Raw genomic sequence first — 25,903 nt, 5'->3', positions numbered from 1 at the left:
GGTTCCTTAAAAACCATGAAGATCTATTGCAGTAAATGTCAAGTGCCAGGTATGCATATAACAAAACCTCAACAAGCTTATGTGGTGAGATGTGATGAGGATCAGATGAAAATATAGAGCGCTTGTTATCAGATGTCAGATTCATCGGTTTGATCGTCACAAAATGATGCCTGTTTCATGTCTTGGAGCTGAATGAGCCAAAGGACTTGCTGCTGATTCTATTGATTATAGCGCACGATTTATGCAGTCAATTAGCCCGACTCGCAATGCTAAAACGATGGTCTCATATAATTGTTAGCCATCGGCACTTGCTTTCGTGGTGAGCTCAGCAGTTCAAGAATTGGATGCTTTAAGTGCATGGAACAGGCTTGATAACCTTTTTGTCCAAGAACGAACTCGCCATTTCATGCCGAGTTCATCCTTTGCATTACAAGTTACTAACCACGTTGAAAAGTGACTAGGTATATGGAGAATTCACGTTCTACCATCATGGGTTTTCTTAACTTACTATTTTATATAAGATTTACCAACACAAATTTAAAAATTACCAACTTTTAAGCATGATTGTCTGAAATTCCAAAGATGCCTCGAAAGCTAGAAGATCGCATAGGCCACAAGGGAGAAACTTCTTTTTCTAGCGTAGATGACAGATTGAAGCAATCAAATTTGGAATGAGTAAAGATCTAAGAGTGCCACATGACAAACCAAATTGCAAGGGTCGCAAATCCCACATTCAAATGACAAGATAAAACCCAAAAAGAAAAAAAGAAAGGCTAAATCAAAATCCTATGCACAAGAAAGGAGAGGGCCAATCATGATATAACGAGCCAATCTAAAACCTGACGGACCCAAGTCTCTTTTTGGATTTGGTGGTGCGAAGAGAGGGTTGTTGTTGTGGAGTGGGAGAGAAATCAGAGTACATGTCCGTGAAGAACTTGTCGACAATCTCCACATAGACAGGGCTCTTGAGACGGGAGTAATAGTGCAGCGCCTCCTCTATGTCCAGAACATGATCCACATCGCTCACGTCCATCATCTCCAGCTCTTTCATTCTCTTTGCCAGCACTAACCCGGCTGCATTCGACCTCTCTGTTTCCTCTGTTTCCGCAGACTTGGAACCCACCACTTTCTTCTTCTTCTTCTTGTCTGTCTTTTCTCTATCTCCTTCCACTTCTTGTTGCTTGTTCTCGACAGGGCTCTGATGATTCACATGCTTCGTAGCTGTGTCACTGCATGAATCTTCACCATCCTTCACCTGCACTTTGGCATCCTTCTGAATTCTGGTCCTGCCTTTGTCAAGATCACACCCCCACTCGTTGCAGAAATCAGCATAAAACTTTTCTATCTGGGTGTCTTTCTGTCTGCTGCTGCCACAAGAAAATGGGTGGAAAGAGGGTGGCTTGGGCAGCTTTTGGTAGCCTCCGAAGAAGAAAGACTTGAGATTTACGAGGGTCTCGTTGAAGAACTTCTTGGTCTTCTCAATGGAGTCTCTTAGCAACATTTTCTACACCGGACTGGTCGGTTTCTTCTTTTGCTTCTGTTCTTTTCAGTGTTTTATATGAGTATGGTGATCAGGAGAGGACAGAGATGAGAGAAGACGACAGAGGAAAATTTCTCGGGGTTACTTGGAGACAGAAGCAATAGGAGTCTTTAAGAGATTTTTGGTTTTCTGGGCTCTCTTTTTGTCCCCACACGAGAATTTTGTCTGTTTGCTTTCTCATTCTCTGTGTCTAGAAAAATGCCCTTCTTAAATTGTTGGTGACCGTCTGATCAATCTGATGAGAGATCACAGTACCGCATTTATGAAGGCTTAAAGGCCTAAGTGGTACAGGCCACCAAGCAGAAGATTGCTTTAGTAAATGTTATGGGCACTGTATTATATTTTAGCAAAAAGATACAAGAAATTTAATGTTAAAGATGCTTGGGAGGTCTCCGGCAGTAATCATAACATCTTTTGTTTTTGACCGCTGGTTTGTCTAAAGCTCGGTGGCATTGATGAAGATGCAAAGGTAAAGGCAAGAGGTGGTAAAAGCTAATTATACAAAAGCATTGTCTTTATCTTAAAAAAATACACACATACTCACTGAATGAATACATGAATTCCAGCACTTCATTGCTGGGATCCATTTTTTTGGACCCAAAAACCTACTCACTGAATGGTCATCATCAAGAATTGAATAGGCCTGTCTTTTGCTGATATGATTACTTGGCCCGAGGGACAGCCTTGAAGTTAATGAGTTACACGTCGAGCAATGGAATGCTTCCAAGATATAGATATGATCTTTCATCTACAAAACAACACGAGGCATGAGATGGTCATCAGGTAGGAAAATTCAGTTGCTGGATATAATTTATGTTCTTACTCCTTCAGGCTAAATAATTATGAGGAGGTTGTGATAAATTCCAGAACAAGAACCTCTTGGGACTTGGTGGCAAGAATTGGCATTATATTACTTAGTTGCTGCCGTCTAAGCAGCAGCACTGAAAGTGAAAATTACTGCACTTTATCGTAATGAAGGTCCATGAACCCTAGTTGGGACCAAATCCTAGTCGATTTGAGGATAAACCCATTATTAACGTCATGCATAATGGTCACTTTCTCATCAGTTGCCATGCTGAAAGTTCTCTAACGCGGGCTAGCATGTCATCGTGACAGGCTGCAGAATTATGTAAACAATGATCTTGAGACATCTCTTTGAAGTTAGACATGAAAGTTGCATGCAATCATGTCAAGTGATCAAATTTGTATCTTAAACCTTTCTCATAGTGAAATTATTTTGCTAGCCAGACCTAGTTTTTTTTTTTTGGTCGAATAGCCAGACCTAGGTTGCGTAGACCCAATTTATTAATTACAGTTGTTTGGGATAGCTTTATGTGAATCCCATATGACCCAACAGCGCCGGACGAAGTTCATGCTTGAATCAAGCTTTCTTGGATTAGATGGCACGGCTTTGATCTTGTGCCAAAGAAAAGGCCATTGCAGTACATGGGCTATTAATGCTAGCCTTTAATGAGGAAGCAAGAAAACCCAGAGAGAACACTGAACTGACTGATATCTGCAACCGAACACAGCGAAGCCTTTATTTATTCTGCGGTCATTTCACCTCAACAGCATTACTTTTCCTTTCCAGGCTTCAGAGAATGCACGTGCAGTGATGGACACACCACTTTCTCGTTCATTTGTGTTCACTATTGCTAAGTAAACGCTTTGCGTTTACATTTGCCCTCTCTGACATCAGATGATAAGCACAAGAAGCGAAGTAAGGTAGGGTTTATGCAATAAATGCTTAAAATACATATTCTGACAAGCTTTGCTGCCGCAAGTCCATCCACTAGAGCCAGCCTATTATCTCTAGCATAACATGGCTCTTGGAGGAAGTTGCAAGATGGCCGAAGAGAACGTTTATATTTTTCTCCGCAAATTAAAGTGCAAATGAAGAACGAGGCAGAGCGACCAAAAGTTGCATGGTGCTAGCCTTAATGATATATTAGACAATCTCAATCCTCAGTAGTAAATCATACCGGGGTTGGAAAGTTCCTTACAGCTACATCAGTGGCTCCTTGACTACATTGGCTTCATGTTTTGAGAGGAGAAAGAAAGAGCTTCTCTACTCTATTTAACGAAACAAATTAATTATCTGTGACTATAATCAGTGTGAGAGATCCATTGCCACTGGTATCTTCTTTCCATTGCATCATCCAAGAGTTGCCAAAGTCACTGGCAGAATCATGTCGTAGCAGCCAAAACCCAACAGGCACAAGATATCCGGAGTATATGCTATGTACACAATCGACTCAAGACAGCATTTGAAAAAGTAGGCAGCAGCATGTCATTTATTCTTATGACCACCTCTGCTCTTGTTGAACTTGAAAAACTGATGTAGCAACCTATGAACTTCACCATAGTTGTTTGTCCTTGGGACGAGACTGTCCTTGATCCATTTTGGGAGCCTGTCAGTTGGGCATGGATTACTTCTTCTCAAGGGATCCGATGCATATCGTTTGTCAACCAACAAAATTGCTGCATAGTCATCTGCATGTCGGATGGCTCTACCTAAAATATGGTGAACAAAGAAGTAGAGTCAGTTCTGGATAGAATTTCTCAGAGTTGTATACGCAAACAAAAGAGGTTAGCCTTTCCCATCACCAACTAAAAACCGGGATTGGTATGATTCTTCAAAAGAATTTGCTAAAGGGGGCAATGTGAAGCAGTGCAACTTCATCGAGGACAAGAAAATGCAAGCAGAATCATCTTATAGGGTCTCTGGCATAGAGTCACAGACATAAAACAGGACCTTCTGATAAGCACAATAGAATCTGGAATGAAGATGAATATTATCTGAATATCTATAATACTGAAATAATATCTTTGACGTTAATGAAGAATACAGTCCATAAAACTTCTTCAATCTAGAAATACAATAAAGGACCATGAAGCTTGCTTAGACATCATTGCAGTTCAGCAATTGAGCAATTTTTAGAAGAAAGAGGAGTTAGAACATACCAATTGATTGATTTATAGCTTTGAAACAAAGATTTTCATAGTACTCTTTTCCTCTGTGGCCACAGCTTCTCAGAATGTTGAATCCAGCTTGAACATCTCCCACGTAAAGCTCATCATTGGACAAGCTGAGATTTGAAATAGCATTGCCATCTCCTAGACCCTCAATATGTTTCACCCTCTCCATTAATTCTATGTCGGATGGGTTAGGGTAAGGCAACCCAACCATAACAATGCATCTACCCATCCCATCACTGAAGTTGATGCCCTCTGATACCTTTCCACCAACTATGGCGAAGAAAAGTGCACCATTTTGAGGAGCTGCATCTACTGAATTGCACTGAGCTAAATTGTTAATACTCTCCTTGTATTTTTGGAGAACCGATTCTACATCTGTGTTTTTCCTAGGTTCCCTAAATACGCACTTTTTCTTCTGCATCCTGTCGAGAATGCCAGAAACCTTCCATGCATTATAGACCTTTTCTTCATATTCAAACGAAGAGAAGAATACGACAATTCCTTCAGGAACTACAGAGATCAAATTGCAGAGTAATAGCCCCAGCTCCTCTATCTGAAAATTAGAAGCAATCAACACAGTTTTTAACAGCAGCCACTAAGAGCACCTTCCAGGAATAAAGCAGTCAGATAACTGCAAAGAGACTGGAAATTCCTAAGCACCATGATATTTTTGCTAACTCAGGACAAAGTTCGAAAATCACTGATTTATTAGGCAACAGGAGTATGACAACAGTACATCCTATCCTTCAACTAATTGACGGAGATACTTAGATCACTAGCACATGAAACCAATTTCATTGTGAACGACCGATGGAAAACATTCTATCCTTACCGTGGCCAAGGAGCTTCTTGTGCTGTAGCTGAAATCCAAGACCCGACCAGAAGGGCCACGAGAGACTGCAACTGGTAAAATGCTTTCTGGAGGAACAATATGACTGCAAGAAAAGAAGTCCAACATCTCCGAGGATAACCATGGAAACAGGCGTTCTCTTGTTTCTTCTATAGGTTGCAAAGTTCCTCCAGCCAATATGACAGCATGGGCCTGATCTGCAATCTACAAAGGTAATAAGTTTAGCTTTGTGGCATCTAAATATTCACCAGGAAAATCTTTTTTGTACAAGTATTCACCAGGAAAATCAGGCATTCAAAGCTAGCAATTCAAAGCAGACCTCAGAGAATATCTTCTCTCCAGTGAGCATCACAAATTTGATATATCCACCTTGTCGCCCAGAGAGTGTTTTTTTAGCCTTTGACACAATTATCCTTCCATCAGCGTTCTTATTGGTAAGAGATAGTAACATATCTGCAAATGCTCGGAAATTGGATAAAGTGCTCATATCCTCTCCACAAGATGCACTATCATTGAAGGTGGAGCTTGCTTGCAGAGTTGCCATTCTATTGCCATACCCACAGACCTAGGATAATATATCAATAAAATATGAGAAAAATCTACTAGGGAACAAGGAAAAAGAAAGGCACCAAGAAAGCAAAACAAGAAGCTAGGGACTAAATTTTTACCTTGTGAATGATATTGCTTTCCTTCAAATAATGCTGCAACTTAACGAAGTTTATGTTGTCTATATTTAGAGTGAATAGGAAATCATTGATGGCCATAGAAGAAGCGATGGTAATTTTTCCTGCAGGAAGATTATCCGCATTATCGGGTGTATCCAAATTATCTCTATTCTTCTCATTTAGAGCTCCCATGAAAGCCCGAGTAATGACCATTAGTGTTTGGATATATCTCCGATTGCCAGGTCCCAGGAGATTGAAGAATCTTTCTAGGTACATCTCTAGATGGCAATGCACATCCTCCAGCTGTAAAAGACAATAAACTGAGTAAATTAAGTTGCTATGCAGGTAAAAGAAAAACTATGAAAGCTTCCCATGAAAAGAGTTCCATTGAGGCTATTTTGGCTTCGCTATTAGATGTCTATTCTATGTTTAGATATGCAAGTTGCTGATCTCCACATATGCATACTAATAAGCAAGGCCGTTCGTCAACCTATCACTAATAAAGCAAGGTTGATTGTTGCCTTAAGGTTGATAAGAAGATGACAGTCAATCTATGTAGAAACAATGAACTTTTAGTCATGATCTGGAGGTACAACAAGAACCTATGTCGAGTAATTTGAAGTTGCGGAGTAACAGCCAAGGTTCTTTTTTTACTCACCTGCGACAAGGTTACTTTTGCATCATACATGCTGATGAGTGAATCAGCCAAATTGTGAGCCTCGTCTATAATAACAACATTATTCTTCAAGTTTAGTCCAAGAGACTCTCGAGAAGATTTTGATAGAAGAGACTGATATGGGAGAACCACGAGATCAGCAGCAGGGACCATGCTTCTGGCACCATAATATGGACAAGTCCCCAGAGAACTTCCAAGGTTAACTAGTTCTTCAATGTCTAAGGCCCCTCGTTGAGACAACTGTTCCTTAAATTGCCTCTGTAGCTTGTGTTTCCTAAGCATTGGGCATCCAGAAACTGCCTTTGTCCGCCTCACTCTTCCTGCACCTAAGTTCTGAAATGTTATAAAACAAGCAATGTCGTGGTTCAGCGTGCTGGAATAGTTTATGCTACATTGAAATAACAGCTGAAAAAGAAACGGACTAACAACAGAAGTGATGGCTCTCAAACTTTGGGAAACTATGGTCAAAGAAATTCTGGCTTTTGACAACTGTAGCTTTTGGAAAGATGATGTAAAGATTCAAAGCTTAGCAGGAAATATGCAGACTTTTTCTTCCTTCTTGTAGAATCTCAAGATGTGCAATGCAGCTAATTGATGGATGAGCTAGATCCAAAGACATCAATATGAGAAAAAGAAAGTACAAAACCGTACAGACAAATGATACCTTGATTTTAGAGACATCATTTTTCTTTTTCTTTTGAAGCTCCAAGCAGCGTTCATTGATACGAGTAGAGTTCCCGAGTTTTAGAACCTCTGAAAGATCCTCCATCAGATAAGCATACGGTATGAAGCACAAAATGGTCTATTCTATATATTATCATGCTAAGTACCTTCATTGATGCAGAAGTTCTTCCTGGAGCCTAAGCACACAGCGTTTATCTCATCTGCAAAAGCAGTCTTTCTAAGCTCTTTTACAAACTGTGAGAGTTGAGAATGCGTCCGACTACAAAAAGTAAATCTTAAGACCCTCTTCCTCCTCCTCATCAGAACCTTTTGCTGCTTCATCCTCATCACTTGAGGAACTAACAGAAACCCCACCAACCTTTCTCTTTGATCTTACACCACTAATGCTCTCTTCCTCTTCACTCTCATATTCCTCCAACAAAAACTCGTCATCATTTGATTCCACTGCACCTTTCCCACTTTGCATTTTCTCACACCTTTTCATGGTCTGAAATCTTTCCTTCTCAGCACTCTCAGAGATAAACTCTCCAGAGCATTCACCATTCCCTCTCTTACCATCTCTGGAAAGTAAGTCTCTGTTACTTTCTCCCTTCCGTCTTTCACCTTTTTTGCCGAATCCTACTCCAAATTTCTCTTTCTTCTTATCCTCTCCTTGGTTTTCCGTACTGTGGACAAAATTTCTCATCCAGTCAGGTTCATCGTCTGAACCAGGATTGGACACAGACTCTGCTCCATTTTTATCAGATCCGACTTTAACTTTGGACTTCTGCTTCTCTTTCTGATCGACTAGCCACTGCAATGCACTACAAATGATGCTTAAGGTTTTACCAGTTCCTATGAGCACCAAAAATTCTTATCAGCAACCCAAAACTGTTAGCAGAAAATGAAGTTAGAGAAGATAGTATTAGACTCTTAAGTATCACTACCTCACAGACATAGGCAAGTAAATTCCTGAACACACCCATCAAAAGAACATAAGTGCCGCCGTCTAACCTAACTAAACTAGCTGCAGATTAATTTTAAACAGATGAAAGAAAAAGTTAATAAAAAGAACGTAAAAATAAGATCTTGACAGGGCTTTCAGATATTACATCTCGTACACAGGAAACATGTGAACATTGCAAACGCGTCCAGGCCAACTACACTAGAAAGGTGAAGAATCAGCATTCCTTTCCTAATCGATGAAAGGGGTAAGAGGTAAGTGAAACAACATTTCACAAAACAATCAGCTCATCGCGAGGTCTATCCGCAATCGCAAAATCAAAGATCATCACAACAACCTCAGCTCACGTCTGAATTCCTCGCCCAAACAACGAATCACGCCGTCGCTCGCAATCAAACATCGACCGAGACGAGGAAAACATCGCGCCAGTTCCAATCCGAGCGGCTCGCACGAACAACCGCGAGTAACGCACGCTCGAAGTTGAAGATCGCAGAATGAGGAGGCCTAGAGAGAGAGAGAGAGAGAGAGAGAGAGAGAGAGAGAGAGATTGAGAGAGAGACCTGTGGGGCTCTCGAGCATGGAGATGCCGCCCCGCTCGAGGGAAGAGTAGAGAGCGCTCATGAAATCGACCTGAATCGAGTAAGGCTCGTACGGGAACGCCGGAAACCTCCCATCTCCTCCTCCCTTCTTTCGCATCTCCTCCGCCTCCGCCGGCTGCTCAGCTCCCGCCGCCGGCGAACTCATCGATCCTCGGCGGCGACGGCGCGAGCCCGATATCCCCCGCGACGGTGACAGAATCGCGCGCGCTTTGGAGGTCTTTCTTTTCTTTTTTTAAAGATTTTTTTAAAGAGACGTCGTCTCTTCCCGCCAGAGCGAGAGCGGGCCCATCAAGCTTTAAATGGGCTAGACTCGAGCCCAAAACACGAATGGGCTTACTCGCGGCCCATTTTCAGGCCCATTTCCTGCTCAATCTCTCCCGCTCCCATGGCCCAGCTCGGCGATCGATGCAAACCCTAAAGACCTCTCCACTTTCGCTCGAGGAGATATAAAACCTCCTTCGCCCGCCGCTCTTCGCCAGACAGATTAGGGTTTCTCCTTCGTCCTCCTCCTCGTCGGCGCCATGGTGAGCTCCTCTCTCTCTCTCTCTCTCTAGCTTGAGCATGGAGTGAGATCTGTCTCGGCTAATGGCGAATCACTGAGAAAGCGAACGCTGCGGATGCTTTGTCTTTGCAGGGTAAGGGAACGGGGAGCTTCGGTAAGCGAAGGAACAAGACGCACACGCTGTGCGTGAGGTGTGGGCGGCGCAGCTTCCACCTCCAGAAGAGCCGCTGCGGTGCCTGCGGCTTCCCCTCCGCCCGCAAGAGGAAGTGTATGTACCCGTCGTATTCCCGTCTCTTTAGAATTTGATCGGAGCAAATGGCGGCGCGCGCTTGCGATCGGTGTTTTGCATTTTTCCTTTCGTCATGTGGAGCTTCATTAGTATGCGTAGAGCACGAGCTGTATCTGGTCTTGATTAGTTGCTTATCGATGTATGGGGAGACGAGGAGGGAGGGAGGGAGATTCAAATGTGAGGTACCGAGGAGAGAATCAGTCCGGCGATTGAGTTGATTCGTTGCGCGAATTATCTGGTTCTTCGTGCGTATAGGCTTATTGTAGTTTGCTTGCAAGGTCGAAGGAACATTTGGTGGGTGGAGCTGTGTGTAAGTTGAATTTACGGTCGAGAGTTTGTAGGTGTGTATGAGTAGAGACCTTGTCATAATCATAGTTGTATGAAAAGTTAAGTGATCGAAAAATCAGTAAAACATCAGTGCAAAGAGAGAATAAGTATGAAATTATTGGTTTCCTTTACGGCGAATGGCTTATCTCAGAACTTTTTGTATGCACTGTGGTAGTCAAGAACTGTCTCAACTGAGAGTGTGTTACGCTATTGTGTTGCTTCATTGTAGTTCTATTCTCATCTCTGACTTCCATATGTAGAAATCTTGCTTCACCTTGATGTATTCTCCCATTCCTGGGGTGGGAGAAGAACAAAAGGGAATTGACTTTCAGCTGGGTTTTGCACAAATAAAAAGAGAGATTGTGCTCTGAAAATGGTTCTCTGAGAAGGAAATTATGAATATAAAAATCATCATGTACAAATTCTTCGACCTAGGTTAGGTTCTGTTGTTTGCTTTAAGACCCTGCTCTCGCTTTCTCTTTCCACCATACAAGTTGTGAGCTTGTGATGAGGTTACTTATTGTTTACTTCCTTGCAATAGCATATGGTACGTGCAAATCTTCTTTTCTCACCTTGAGTTGTGTTTAATCGCTATTTTTAGATAACTGGAGTGTGAAGGCAATCCGAAGGAAGACCACAGGAACTGGTAGGATGAGGTATCTCCGCAATGTTCCTCGCAGGTTCAAGAGTGGTTTCAGAGAAGGTAATTGGCTTCACTCTTACGATATTTGATTGTCTTTGCAGATTATGTTTCTTTTTGCACTTGGGTGGAATTTTTTGGTTTTTGCTGATTTATGGAGCTGATGGTTGTGATGCAGGTACTGAAGCTGCACCAAGGAAGCATGCAGGAGCAGCTACTGCTTAATTATTGTGATCATTTTGGGGCAAAATCATGTTATTTTGAAGGATTTAGTCATTCATATCTGGGCGCAGGAAACTTTTTGGCTTATATAGTTGCCCCTTTAATTTGCTTTGTTTTTGTTTCATCTACTGTGGCATTGTTTACAATTTTGAATGAGCAGAGATTAAGCCTACTGTTTTTCTAGAACTCAATTTAATGTTTCTTCAGTTAGGTTCTTATTATCATATTCATCTTCCTGTGCAAATGAATAGGATATCGAAATCAAAATACTAGTGTGACAGTTTAACCCAATGTTTGGTTTTTGCAAGAATTGTGACATTGAAATCGGTAAGTGGGCCGTCTCTCATTCAACAGATGACATGCGGTATTGGCGAATGCCCTCTTTGGTTCGGATTGTCACTAGTAAATATGTATTATTTTGGAAGATATAGTTTTAGGGTTTAGGGTAAGGGCCATTAAAAATTCACAACCACCAACCCGATCCAGTGCTTGGTGGTGCCCCTTGTTACGGTGCACCGCATGTTGCACTTGGAGGGTATTAGGTTTTGCTAGGAGGGTGATAACAAGGTTGTGTCGTGTAATGAAAGAAAGATGCATTGAGAGATAATCGATGACCTTGATCTCTTAGCTTCTTCTTACCCAGGTGGCTTATGCAATATCGTTTTAATGGCGGTTTTACTTGTGTTCAATAAGAGGCTAGCGTTTATCAAATTGTCCATTACTCAAAAGATGTGTAGGGTTTATGATTTTTTTTTCTCCGGTTGCATATCCTGTACTAGAAACTCGTCGCAGAAACATAGGCTTGACCACGGTTGCCTTGAGATATAATTGATTTGCGCGAGTGCTACTTCAGCATTGTTCCCCATTCTCTGTCGACGGGACCATAGCTTGGTCCATTCATGTTTCCGAGCACGAATTTGCTTGGTCATCACCGTCTTGAACTATGATAGTGTTCTTAAGGCCCACCATCGTGGGCCCGAGAGCACATGTCTGATCGACCTTTTAAGAGACTTGATCATGGAGACGAGTTTTTTTTTTTTTTGGTCGATAATCATGGAGACGAGTTGAAAGATATCCATTTAAGTCCAGAGGGCAATTCGTGGATAACGACACTGGAAAACTTCGTGAGCACTACCCAACCGCGAGTTCTTATGTGTTGAATACATTTGATCCCACCCTGTACGACACTAGCACAACAGCTAAACTTATGCATAGAGTTTGAAGACAAATAAATTATAGTGGTCCAACAAAAAATTATTCTTCAACCAAAAAAAATAAAAATCAAGATGCTCTAGTTGCAAATGTAGTCCTAAACTTGTTAATTTGATTAATTTAATTTTAAATTTGTAATTATTTGTCAATTTTATCGGAAATCATCGATGACTTCAACAGTTTCAAATTTTTTTAAAAATTAAAATTTTCCCTTTTTTTCTTTCCTTTTTCTCTCTTTTTTTTTTTCCCCCTTATTTCACTCCATTGGTCACCCATAGGTGAGGCTTGGCGAGGGTTGCGTTGAGCAACTAGGGGTGAGGGTTGCCCTCATCACCAATCACCCTATGATTGATGAGGGCATCATAGCCATTGCCAAGACTTAGCGACCAACGAAAGATATATGAAAACGAAAAGAAAAGAAATGAAATATAGAAGAAATCCAAAACATTTTAAAAGAATTTGTAACAATGTGATTTTCGGCAATATTAACAAATTATCAAAGGTTTATGACTATATTGATCAAATTAAAATGTATTGGCTGTTGTACAATATGTTTAAGATCTTTTAGACAATCTACGTAAAGGTCCAATCATGTTACACTGTTGGGTTGCTAGCAAACAGATAACTTGGTCTTCTCTAACACTTGAAAACGACTTGAAAATGAAAATGCAGCAAAAAATCGAAAAGCACCCAAAGAATATTACCCATCACAACAAATTTGAGTACGACCGTCGTTAATGCTTGAATCCACTTTTCTAAAATCGTAGTTGAGATGGACCAGGGCTTCAATCTATAGAAAGTCACGTTTTGAGTGTGTTTGGTCACATGTAATGCATAGGATATGTTCTCCAGCTAATACCGTGTACCAAAATAATGCTAGAATATGATAAGATGCCCATCACTTAGTCCTAATATATTTCTTTCGGTCAATGGAAAAAGTGCCGTAAGTCGAGTTGCTATCGATCATGGAATAAAAGACAGGTTGGGACAAATCCTGATCTTTTAATTGCGTCAATAAAATAAGATAGACGGATACCTGAATCGGACATATGAGATGAGCCCTAAACCCCTCGTTCTTTGCGTGAAGACCAAATGCGCTGTTACCTGTCTTTCATTTAGCTCTAATTTACGTACATCGCATAATAGAATCATCGCCATAACTCATTACCTTCTAATAAATATGGGCGCGCATGTTTTTATTTCTGTTCATTTTTGTTCCCGAGATCAAAAAATAAAAAAAGTGTCTGTCATTAGAACAATTTTTGAATAAAAAAAAACGCATTTGGTAAACTTGTTCGGAAATAAAAATGAACGAAACACGTTTGGTAAATTTTATTCTTTTTTGTTTCTTTTAATTTTTTAATATTTTATTTTATTTTTCATTTTTTCCTTTCTTTTTATTTTTCTTTTGGGCGGCCTCACCAGGGGCCGGCGAGGTCGCCGACCCTCGACGGCGCCGCGGCCCTCGATGGGGTTGCCGGCTATGGCCGAGGCCCGCGACCGACGAAAGAAAAAGAAGAAAAAAGAAGAAGAAGAAAGGAAGAAGAGAAGAAGAAACGTTTCTTCAAAATTGTTTGGAACAAAGAAGTAAGTTTTTTGTTTCTTTTTTTTTGTTCTTTTTGTATTCCAAAACAAAAGAACAAAAAAAAAGCAATCTAAATGCAACAAACGCGCGTTTATTTTTTTTGTTAAAAAAAAAAAAAAAGTGTTCCGAAACACTTTTTAGGAACGTTTCCATGCAGCCCTATGATGTTTTCTAGATCAAATAGTAAATATACACTACAATATATGAAGTTTCGTATTATAAATGTATATTTTGCCTCTCAATTAGGGCATCACAAGTTCTTTTATCTCACTCGAGTAAAGTTCTTACATTCGTCTTCGCTTCAATTGGTACGAAACTATCATTTAATCATAAAAATATGTTTCTTATTAAACATATACATAAAAACACGGGTGAGATGACTCGTACTTATGTTTATTTTTGTGCAATAAATCTTAATTGACAATTTCGTGAAATGTAGATCATTTGACTAGGATGCTTGCTAGAGTGTTGGTATGATTCATATTTTGTTTTTTAAAATTTTTTCCTTTCTTTAGCAATGTTTAAAAATATGATTTCTTTACCTCAATGTTGAACGTTCGGATCATTTAAAATTTTCGTAACTTTTTAAACTTAAAATAGTGTTGTTTTCGATATCCAAAATTTTTCAGAGAAAAGGTGAAAAAATTGTTGTTTTTTAGTGAAAATTCCATTTTTTTCCCTCTCAAAATAAGCTGCCGACTTTGATGAAATGTCGACAAGAAAAAATATCTTTCCACGTGATAGAAGAATGGTTTAATTCGGCGCACTGGGATCCAAATCGTACGGGTTGTCTTGTCAGAGAACGAAGTACGTTCCTCCACGTGGACGTGGTCCATCCCTGCCCCAACCTTTTCCTCTTCCAGACAAGGCTTTAACGACATTCAACGTGATGGAATCTTCGACATGCAAACGCCGCCGTTTTTCCCGTGAGTGCATCAACTGTCCATCTCTTTTGTCCCACATTTCGATCCCCTCTATTTCGCAAAACATAAATTATTTAATTTTTTAAAAATAATCACTTATATCATCTATAAAAATAAAAATATATATATTTCATCATTCATAAAAATATTTACATATAAATGATTATTGACAATGCAAATATTTTATAATAACTAATTAATTTTAAATAAAATAAATATCATTTTTTATTTTATTTTTAACGAAATAAACGGACCTTTAATTACACTTTTATGCGTAACTCCAATTTTTTTTTTCTAATTACCGAGTTGTTGACATCGCATATGCGCACAACAACGTTAACATATTAATGAAAAACATTTTTGTTGCTATTATAGGTTAGATCAAAATTGTAAATTCGAACTCTCTCCAAATTTGATGGACTTTATTTTTCAATAGGCGAAAATGCTTGGGGTAAGAACTAGGAGTGAGCGGTTTCAGATTCCTTATAGGTTCCACTTGGAACTTGGAATCTACTTGTCAAAATCTAAAACTCGGAACCCATTCCGTTACAGATCATAGGATCGAAATTTTTTTTTTTTTGGGGTTTCATTTTTAGTTAAACAAAACGAAAATGAATGCAACAATAATGAACAAGCTGAACATGTTTGGCTTCTTAAAAATGATTGAACAGTGGCAAAAGAACTTCGTAAAAGAAACATATGGAAACCCTATTGATTGTCAATTTCACATTTTTTTAGCATTTGGATAATCATTCATCTATGAATTCTCCATGGTTATTTCATTCATCCCACATTCTTTTAAGAAAAACCATAAGTATGTTGTAGCCATAATCATGAAAAAAAGCAAAGGAAAAAGAACAAAGATGAATCTCGGTCCTTGGAAACTATCCAAATATTTTATTTAGAAAATACTTGCTCGGGGAAGAATGATAAAGCAATGGGAAGACAAAACAAATTTTACTCTTTAACTTGGTGGGTATCTCACTAAATTACATAACAACTTATGGGAAATGAACTCGAATTCATATTTTGTTTGTCTTTACAAAGAGCTCACTGAATTGATCCACAAATATGCACGATTCAATTAAACAAATGGATGGAGTCCATTAGGGTTATGTTTCGTGAATTCGATGATAGAAATACCATAAGAACCAAAATGCATTGGTAAAAGGCACAAAGAAAAGAAAAAGGTAAAAGAAAAGCAAAAGGGAAAAAGAAAAGCAAAAGGCGTAAATACTTTTAGGTTTAGGAATCTGGTCCAATTTTGGTTTCGGTTCCTATAAGAAGTGAGAACTGAACCGGGAACCATTGGTTCTAGAAAAAAAGGAACCAAGTACCAAAATCTCCCTCCATAGAAATGAGAAGAGAACTAGGCTGTAGATTTGGTTCGGTTCCCAATTCTACACAAGAATCATGATTATCCCTAATAAGAATAATACAAGTGTCAATTTTTTTTTTTGTTCACTTGAGAGTTACAAATTTGAAAAATTAATTACTTAAGTATCATTTTCCAATTTGCTCCATTGGAAAAGCTGATGTGACCGTTGCAAAATATTATTTTAATAAATTTAAATATTTATTATTATTTTTCTTTTCTTTTTTCTTTTTTTTAGGGCTGGTGAGGGTCATAAGTGATCCTCGCTGGCCACAAAATCCTCATTGACTGTGAAGTCCTTGGGTGAGGTGCTGGGGCCTTGTCAATTGTTGGTGAGGGTTCTCATTGCCTTGCTCTCACTACGAAGGCTTTGGCCAATGACGTCGAGGCCTCGCTTGTAGCAGGCGAGATCATGAGGACCCTCACTTGCGGTTGCCCAAAGCCGACAAGGCTTCGATGGCCTCACCTAGGGCTACAGTGGTCGAAGGTGAGGCGGCTGGCAAAGGGTTTCATGGTCGAGGAGGGTTGTTAGTGACCCTCGTTGGTCTTAAAGAAAAAAAGCAATAAAATTGAAAAAAAATTAAAAAAATCAACATAGGACATTTGGTTAGAAATGGTACTTAAGTAAATAATTTTGCTTCGATGTGGCATTTAAGTGAGCAAATTTTTTTTTAGAGCTTAATTAAGCATTGTACGAAAGTTTTGACATTCCTATTAATAGAGAATGCGCGTTCCTCCCCTTGACGCATGCCACTAACCAAACCGAAAATACAACTTTCGTTCAACTTAAGTTTTCCAAGTTTTGATGTTTTACTAAAAACAGAAAAATATTATAAATAATAAGATTCAACTCCGGCGGGGCTACATCACTGCAGCACGGAACCCACTTCTTTTTCTCTTTTTTTATATACTTACCACCATAAATTATTCCCCCCATTTTTCTCTCTCTCTCTCTCACTAGCTTTTCAGTTCTCACTCAGTCCACACCAAACACAACCTGCCATGTTTTTCCCCCATCAACTTTTGTAATTTCCGCTTTCCTTAGCCAACAGAGAAGTTAAGCAAAACCCCCGGGGCAACCTCGGACTCATCGAGCTCCCCGGCCCCCGATGTCGTCCTCGCCGCCGCCGGCTCCCGCTCCGGCGGCGCCGGGCGGCTCCAACACCACTTCGCCGCTGCCTCCCCCACCGCCGGCGGCGACGACCAACTCCACCTCTCCCCGCCTCCCCTCCGCCGGCGGCGACCGGGCCGGTGCCTCCGAATGGGTTGCCGCCGGGGGCGCTGGCGGGGCTGATAGTGGGGATTGGGATTGGGGGCCTGATCGTGCTGGTTGGGGTCGGCATTTTCGTGATTTTCTACCGGAGGAGGAAGAGGAGGAGGCTTGAGCTGGGGAATTACCCTATTCAGGGGCCTAAAGGTGAGTTTTTATTCTTGAATGCGAGCTTTCGAAGTTCGTCATTTGTTCTTCATTTTATGGTCGGTCGGCTAGCTAGAAATGAACTTGGGTTCTGAAATGAGGATTAGTCATCGGGGTTTTTGAACTCGCTAAGACTTTGCTAGAGGCTGAAAAATTGGAACTCTTGTTGTTTTCGAGACCCTGAGTTGTGAATCCTGCGCGTTGATTGTGTGGATTGCTTATATGCTTCCACGATTTCATTTAAGCTAAATTCGCTTAAAGTTGCTGTAAATTTTGGGAGTGCTACTTGCGTGTCTCTCTGAATGTATCGATGCCAATTGCTCGATCTTTTTCTCTCTAATATCTTTATGTGTTTCAGGATAATTTGATGCCAATTGCTTTTCGGGTTATGATTTTTCAATGCATATAAGAAGTTGGGTTAAAAGTACATAACGTTCCTTGCAGATGACCCTCCTGCTAGCCCAGCTCAGCCTTTTCAACCCAATGTTGCTCCATCAATTGACAAAGTTACAAATTGGCCAAAGCCTACTCCTCCGCCTCGAATTTTGTCAAGTCACCAAGGTCCGACTTCTTCTGAACAATTCTCAACAACAGATATGGGTTCAGCAAGACCTTCGATGCTATCTCCCGGCATGGCATTAATTCTTTCTCAGAGTACATTCACGTATGAAGAGCTAAAAATAGCAACAGATGGTTTCTCCAATGTCAACCTACTCGGGCAAGGTGGTTTTGGCTATGTTCATAAGGGAATGCTTTCGAGTGGGAAAGTAGTTGCAATCAAGCAGTTAAAAGCTGGAAGTGGACAAGGGGAGAGAGAATTTCAAGCAGAGGTTGACATCATCAGCCGCATCCATCACAGACACCTTGTTTCCCTTGTTGGTTACTGCATTTCTGGTGCTCAGAGAATTCTTGTATATGAGTTTGTTCCAAATGGCACGCTGGAATTTCATTTGCACGGTGAGTATGCCTTCAGAGGTATAGATGTATTCTTTCATCTGATGATGCCGTTCTAATATCAATTGCATCTCTCTCTCTCTCTCTGTTACCTTCTTTCCAAGATCACACTTGAACTTTTCTTCTTATATATGGATTCTAGCTACCATACAACTTTGATATTCTATGGTTATTGCCTTTTTGAAGTGCTGTTAGAGTAGTGAGACCTGTTTATAAACTCCCTTCATTGTGGAATAAGGGATTCATATATCATAGCTGTTTATCTAGCAGCAAAAATCCCTTAACATGGAAAGAAGAGGAAGAGGTTTTTTTTTTTTTTTTTTTTTGGGGAGGGGGGTGGGTGGGTGGGGGATTGGACAACAGACCCTAACATTGCAGCCAGCTAACACTTTTGTAGCAATGCCATAATAATCAAATGGCTTGATCACCACTATGCATAGGCAACAGAGGATGTTTGGTTATTTTGGAGCTGAAAAGCTAATTGAGAATGTTATAGTTGTTATAACTAGCAAATGTTGTTGCAGGGAAGGATCGCCCAACTATGGCTTGGCCTAGGAGAATGAAGATTGCTTTAGGTTCTGCAAGGGGCTGGCATATTTGCATGAGGACTGTAAGTAGAGTCTTTTTTACATTTTCACTACCATAAGTTTTGCGGTTTCATCTTTATTGTATTCACTTCTCAGGTAATCCCAAAATTATTCACCGTGACATCAAGGCTTCTAATATTCTTCTAGACGTCAATTTTGAGGCAAGGGTATGATGTGCGATTGCTTAATCATTACATGATATATTGGTCATCTGGGCTGTTTATTGAATTCACTGCCACATTATATAGTTAGTTATTAAGTTATAAGTTACTTCATTTTTTCAAAAGCATTTTGCATCTCTCCTACATCCTCTGTATAAGCCAAAGATTAGAGAAACGGCAAAAGATCTTAGGGCTGCAAAAGTTGATTTCTTGATGAAATCATTAGGGGAACCAACTTTTCGTTTGCAGCTATTTTTGGAGTTGTGATGAACTCTACAATCCATAATTTAATATTGTCGTGTGAAACTAGTTGGATGCGAAATATAAAAGTTGGCATTACTGATTCCAGGTTGCAGATTTTGGACTTGCAAAGATTGCTTTTGATACAGATACTCATGTATCGACTCGAGTAATGGGAACTTTCGGGTAAAGCCATTCCTTATGCATATAGTTTGTCTAATTTGGCATAGATGATGGTTCAGTTCACTTGTTTCCTCTTAGCATACATTGGTTGTGTCATCTTTTGCTAAGATAAGTCTAATTAATGCAGCTACCTGGCTCCGGAGTATGCCTCCAGTGGGAAGCTTACTGACAAATCGGATGTCTTTTCTTTTGGAGTTGTGCTTCTAGAGTTGATAACCGGGCGTCGTCCAATTGACAAGAGTCGACCCTTTGTTGAAGATAGCATGGTTGATTGGGTCAGTAGTTTATAAACAATATATTTACTTGAGGCCTGTTATTATTAGTGATCTTGTCTGGTAGGGAAAAGAACCAATTTCAGGACTTTGAGCTTCTAATCCCCCTCCTTTTATTTATTTATTCTTCTCCTCCATGTTTCCGTCTCTCCACCTTGAATGTCGTCAAAGAATTGACTACTCTAATGAAATTTCAGGCAAGGCCTTTGCTCACACAAGCCTTAGAAGATGTCAAATTTGATGCCATTGTTGATCCAAAATTGCACAAGGATTACGATACCGAGGAAATGACTCGGATGATTGCTTGTGCTGCTGCTTGCGTTCGTCATTCTGCACGACACCGTCCGCGAATGACACAGGTACATTGCTAGTTAAAAATCCTTTGTTTCAATATGAGAATGCATGTTTCCTTTTTTTTCTTATATTATAGAGATAATCTATGCTCTAGTTAGTGGTTTTGCTCCTTTTACAAATCATGGGTTATCATTTCATTTGAGCTGGAAAAAAAAAATTAGTTTCAGTGTCTCAGTTTGCTACAACTCGCTTTCTGGTATGACCGTTAATGCAAAATGGTCTACTATTGTGGAATAAGATTTGAACTTCATGTAATCAGGTCGTTCGAGCATTGGAAGGAAACCTCTCTCTGAGTGATTTAAATGAAGGAATTGTGCCCGGACATAGCAGAGCATATAGTCCTTATGGAAGCTCAGATTATGACACCAGTCAATATCAGGAGGATTTAAAGAAATTTAGGATGATGGCCTTGGAAAGCCAAGAACAAGCCACAAGCGAGTTTAGTGGCCCCACTAGTGAGTATGGCCTTCATCCATCCAGCTCAAGCAGTGGGTTTCAACAGACTACCCAAGAGATGGACTTGGGGAAAATGGCAGAGGATGGTCGTCATGCTAATGAAGGCTCGTAATATTAATATTATCTGGGAGGCTAGGCCCTAATTCCACAGTTCCACGGTATGTCTGCAAGATTCGTGCTTCGAGGAGAAACATCTTCCGGAAGAAGAAAGTTCATGCTCTGCTTTGGCCTGTGGCTGCATGGTGTGAGTTGTTACTTGTAGATTGAAATGGATTAGATTTGGGAAAGGCAAAAGGTACATCAGGTGTCAGTACGTTTGTGTTGCTGATTTGAGTAGTATAGCTTGAGGTATTTTAAAGATTGTCGTCACTGCTAGAGAAATGTATAAGAAAGGAAGGACGAAAAAGTAGGAGGCTCGAAAGTTGGGAAGCAATGGCGGATCCGGTTCAATTTATTACCCTCAGATGAGTTTCTATGATTGTCATCAGCTCGTACTCTTCCCATTACTTTCTCGAAGAATGAATCTGCAAAATTTGGTTAATCCAAATTGCTATAGTTGCTTAAATTCTTTACATGCTGGTCCAAATCAATGTGATAATTTATGTGGATTTTTGTAGACCCGTTAAATGAGTGGATTGGATCGAAAATGGTCCTATTTATTTAATCTATTTTGACTCATATTTATATAGTGTAAATTATGTGACTGATCTCTACTTGACTCGATTTGTATTGCTAGAATCGATTAATATTCTAGGAAAATCCACGCTAACTTTAAGCTATATACTAATCGGATAAAAACTCCAAATTAAATTAACAAAGAAAATAAAAAAATAAAAAAATAGTAAATAAAATAAAAAATGAAAAAGGAACCTATAATGAAATATTTATAAAGAATTTGACCAATTAAATAAATATTTATAAAGCTCGTTTAAATTTGCCTAGTATCTTACTTGATTTAATTTAGTGAGGCGGGCTTAGGGTTTACTTGTCTAAGGAAGGCATTGTTTAGAATATTAAATGTTCGTTAGGAGTAAGAATTCTCTTTTTTTTTTTTTTTTTTTTCAAATGCATACAGTCACATATCATCTCATACCACACCTTAGCAAACAACAATCATCATAAAATAGATTTAAAACACATTGAATAGGAACTTGAAAATACTAAGAATTGTACTACTCACAAGACTTCGTGAATGGATCTAGTGAGCTCGACATTTATAAAGCAAACTCTGACAATTACATTATACGATACAAAGGAGGAATCTTTAACTTGACAAAGAAAGGAATTGAGATGGGAGTAAATTTCCAACTTTCAGTATTATACGTCACAAGCATAAGCATCCATCATTTTCCATCTTCAATTGCATTCAAAAGGTATAGCAGATTATATGTCATAAGCATGCACATGATATTTCATGCTTTTACTCAAACTAGCTTCAAATTTCAGCTCAGAACTTAAAATCTCTCACTATACGCCAACTTAGAACACTCCTCTGAACACCCATTCAGCAAAAAGCAAGACCCAGATGAGATAAAAACGTGAAATCTTAATGCAGAGGCGGAATCTGCAATCGGAACAAGAAATCACACTGGGGTCGCTACTTGCGCTAAGGAAGAACCCAATAAAGGGGATATTGAAGGAGTGACGGTAGAGACAGTGTTAACAATTAGCAGCCATCTTCCTATCTTTACTGTTGAAATGAGAAGAGAATGACTCACCGATAAAAAATGGAAGGCTCCAAATTCGGACTCGAAGCAGCACCCCCAACTCACTGATAAACCTATTTGAGGCTTCGGCAACCATGAATCGAGCTCCTTCTTTGATCAAGCATTTTGGTCCGCCTCAAATGAAGGTCGCGAGGTGCGGCATTGAAGCAGGAGGCGGGAAGGATCTGTGTCAAGGACACGGAGATGATGAAGATCGAGACAAGGGAAAAAATGAAGACAGGGATGGAAATTGCTTGACCTAAATGAGGAGAAGAGAGACGTGATGGAGGCGGTGTGGAGGCGAGCGGCCGGCTGCTTGCATCGCGGAAGCTTTAGTCATCGACCATCGACGAGGATGAGGAAAATAGTTCGTCATCTCCCCTGCACTTTTGTTAAGTGGGTCGCATAATATTTTAAATGGGTTGAAAATAGGTCATAAGTTTTAATATATTTTTGACCCGTTTAAATCAAACTCATTTTTTAGACTCAGTTTTAGTTGGGTCTTTAAAAATATTTGATCTATATGCAATCCATATAAATAAAATACGAGTCCAAAAATAGATCCGTGACCCATTTTACACCCCTAGTTTTGTTCTTGAAACTGCTTATCAAGTTGGTTGAGGACATGGCAGTTTTGACTCATAGAGTTTCTTATGTAAAATTTTCTTGAAACTCCTCTTTCTTTTTTTTTTTTTTTTTTTTTTTTCAGAAATTAATTCGGAGGGCGTGCAAGATTTTGTGAAAACAGATTCATGTTCTCCGTTTAAGACAAAATTATTTCCGTTTTCGTCGGGGATTTGGCAGACCCTTGCTTCAGTCGGACAATGAAAGCAATGAACACAAAAGCTTAGTGCTAGCGCCAAAAATTCTTCCATTTTATTACTCAAGCCAAGCTTACGCGCAACTTCCTTAGATTGTATTATCGAAATTGACTTGGATCTTTATAAGTCTTGAACTAGAGAGATGAATTTAATCAGGGCATAACTTCCTAAGCTCGGTTTGCTCACGACTGGTTATATTTGTTCCACAAGCCGCTATAGTCAAATATTGGATCAAGAAAATATAATAAAGCATGAAACTACGAACGAAACAGAGAGCCAGTGAATTATCATTCCCTTAACATTGGATCAAATTTTCACTAATGAATAATTTAGGCAGATGAGCCGAAAAAAAGTAAAGCTTTTCATTAGCTGTTTCAATTAATTAGCTTTAGTTAACTCATACCTCAATTCCAGGCATCAGTATAGCTCATACTAATATGTGAGTGTATCCATTTATCTTCTCATGAAAAGGGTTACTGGACTAGACACTGAACTTGAGGCTTGTTCTTCTGCTCTTTCTTTCATAGCTTTACTTAAGAGGGGAAAAAAGTATCCGCATATTTTATTGCGATGAACGTGTCTGCAAAAAGCTATCAGAGCACTTAAGTCCAGCTACTTGCTTTTTTTTTTTTTTTTAAATTTTTTTTATGAAGCTTGAACGGCAACCCAAATCTTGGCCTGCCAGATCGTTGCCTACAGAAGAATGAAAATCCCATCTCCATCCCGGTCATTGCATCGGTTTCAGCCTTCTACGGTGCTCTTGTGGGCTCTGGCTACAATTTGGTTGATCAAAAGGAAACAGATCAGGGGTGACTTCTTCTTCTGCTTCTTGTCGATAGATGTTTGATGACATTTCTAGGATAGTTTCATTAAGAAAGACAAGGTGGCAACTTGTCTGTTTTTACCTTCGCGAGAGTCCACTGTGTCCCTTGAAACCATGTTTTCCTTGTAAGTTCTGGCAAGTCACAAAGTGATTCTACAAGAAAGCGAGAGAATAGACAGACAAGAATTGCAGCCAAGCGTGATAAACAGATAGTAAAGCCGTTATCTTAGGGAGATTTACCTTGAAAGTCTGCTTGGCGAACTTCAAAAGTTGTGATGCAGTACTCATTGGTAACATTTGGGGAATCTAAACAAGAGACGCAGCGATCCAGATCATTTAAATATAGCAAGCAATTATCTGCATAGTTAAAGGAGATTTTGCAAATATTGTAGGTTTGGATTGTCCGCATACTGGCTGGGAGCCGCCCATCATCCACAGAGACCTCAAGGCAACAAACATGTAAATTTTGGCAGAATTGGACACCCACAAGTTGTTCTTGTCTCTGTGATAGAATGTGATTGATTAAGTACTGCTATCAATTTCTTCCTTCAACTTTTTTATGTGCAAGTAGGCCTCATAACTCTTGTCAAAAAAAAAGAAAAAAAGAAAAAAAAAAGAGTAGGCCTCATAACTTACTTTATTTTGTCCAATGACATCGTTCTGTCACTTGTCGTACTTTCTCCATTCACTGATGGAACGTGGCTTTAGTGCAATTGGTTATATTTGCACAAGATTTGATATCTCCCCGGTCCATGATATTAGTACATGAAATGAGCATCATCCGCCCGTGCGCACGCCCATATTTGTACACATGAAGCAGGTTTGTTATTGATCTAATGATTAGACAATCATCAGCCATCCATATGTGTTCCCACACTTTTTCCCTTACCATATGATCATGGCCATTTATTACTATAATTATGCCAAGGAAATGCGAGTAGTCCCATTGTTCTACGAGAATATATAATTTTCGTATGATAAAAACTAGAGACGAGCACTGGTCCCAATCAAACTGAGAACTAGATTGAACTGGTCAGTTCTGAGTGATTCTCATGAGAATAATTGGTCTAATTCCTAGTTTCAACTCTTTAAAATTGGGAATTACCGATCCGGTTCCCAGTTCCTATGATGAATTGGACTGAATCGGTCCAGCTCGAATCCTTAGATTAGGAGGCAGCAGCTAACTTGTCTAGTTCGGAGCACTGTGGGACAAGTTGTTGCCATCTTATGTATTTGCCTGGTTGTATGATGATGGCATGCTCTATTAAGTACATTTTAGCTTTCATGGATCAGACCATATCAGGTTTTCATGGCTTAATAAGACCGTTGTGCCGGCTCTGTGACTCTTTGGTAGCTCGCAGATGGGGGGGGGCATTAGTGTTCTAATGGTGTTATGAGTCATTGGTATTATTGATCAATTAGTAAGAAGTGTCATTTGGCTAGGATGAACTGTTGAGCAACTTCTGTTGTGCCGGCTCTGTGACTCTTTGGTAGCTCGCAGATGGGGGGCACTAATGGTGTTATGAGTCTTTAGTATTATTGATCAATCAGTAAGAAGTGTCATTTGGCTTGGATGAAATGTTCAGCGACTTGATTGATTGACTAGTGAAGTCAATTGCGTCGGACTTGGCGGAATGTGAAGGGCTGGGAATCAGATCAACATCGTGTCTACAATGTGAACTGCGACTCCTGATGGTCCACACTCTCGTTTTCCACTTCAGGACAATATGGTTTTCCATGGCGAAAACTATGGTCCAGCTGACGCGCTTTTGTCTCTCGAGAGTGTAACATCCTAGTCTCCACTATATACATATTGTCCGCTTTGGACACTAAGTTTTCATGGTTTTGTTTCTCTTGAGGCAGCCTATACTAGGCCCAATAAAACGCATATGTACAGTTAGAGGGACTCAAGCCTTAT

The 25,903-nt window shown here is 39.8% G+C and overlaps 4 protein-coding genes across 4 annotated transcripts; 2 read left to right on the top strand and 2 right to left on the bottom strand.

The window, feature by feature from the left end:
- Window positions 1-609: 609 nt before the first annotated feature.
- On the bottom strand, window positions 610-1,527 carry LOC120288960. Its single transcript, XM_039303300.1, has one exon. The coding sequence runs from the start codon at window positions 1,499-1,501 to the stop codon at window positions 833-835; it is 669 nt and encodes a 222-aa protein (XP_039159234.1). The 5' UTR covers window positions 1,502-1,527; the 3' UTR covers window positions 610-832.
- A 2,140-nt stretch (window positions 1,528-3,667) lies between these two features.
- On the bottom strand, window positions 3,668-9,111 carry LOC104423104 (ATP-dependent DNA helicase DDX11). Its single transcript, XM_010035570.3, is given in 10 exon segments — window positions 3,668-4,054; window positions 4,505-5,072; window positions 5,352-5,573; window positions 5,689-5,934; window positions 6,038-6,337; window positions 6,693-7,043; window positions 7,375-7,463; window positions 7,541-7,661; window positions 7,663-8,228; window positions 8,898-9,111. Coding segments are annotated over 10 exon segments (2,871 nt in total). The 5' UTR covers window positions 9,082-9,111; the 3' UTR covers window positions 3,668-3,830.
- A 252-nt stretch (window positions 9,112-9,363) lies between these two features.
- Window positions 9,364-11,127, top strand: LOC104423103 (60S ribosomal protein L37-3). The gene is made up of 4 exons (XM_010035569.3): window positions 9,364-9,460; window positions 9,571-9,706; window positions 10,656-10,757; window positions 10,873-11,127. Exons 1-4 carry the CDS (start codon window positions 9,458-9,460, stop codon window positions 10,917-10,919), a joined length of 288 nt encoding a protein of 95 aa, XP_010033871.1. The 5' UTR covers window positions 9,364-9,457; the 3' UTR covers window positions 10,920-11,127.
- A 6,751-nt stretch (window positions 11,128-17,878) lies between these two features.
- Window positions 17,879-21,299, top strand: LOC120288994 (proline-rich receptor-like protein kinase PERK1). The gene is given in 8 exon segments (XM_039303371.1): window positions 17,879-18,385; window positions 18,907-18,960; window positions 18,963-18,992; window positions 19,066-19,136; window positions 19,480-19,556; window positions 19,681-19,828; window positions 20,023-20,184; window positions 20,439-21,299. Coding segments are annotated over 8 exon segments (1,212 nt in total). The 5' UTR covers window positions 17,879-18,024; the 3' UTR covers window positions 20,748-21,299.
- The last annotated feature ends 4,604 nt before the right edge of the window (window positions 21,300-25,903 follow it).

Source organism: Eucalyptus grandis, chromosome 10 (genome assembly GCF_016545825.1).
Source record: "Eucalyptus grandis isolate ANBG69807.140 chromosome 10, ASM1654582v1, whole genome shotgun sequence".
NCBI lineage: Eukaryota > Viridiplantae > Streptophyta > Magnoliopsida > Myrtales > Myrtaceae > Eucalyptus > Eucalyptus grandis.
This window is presented reverse-complemented; position numbering and strand designations above follow the sequence as displayed.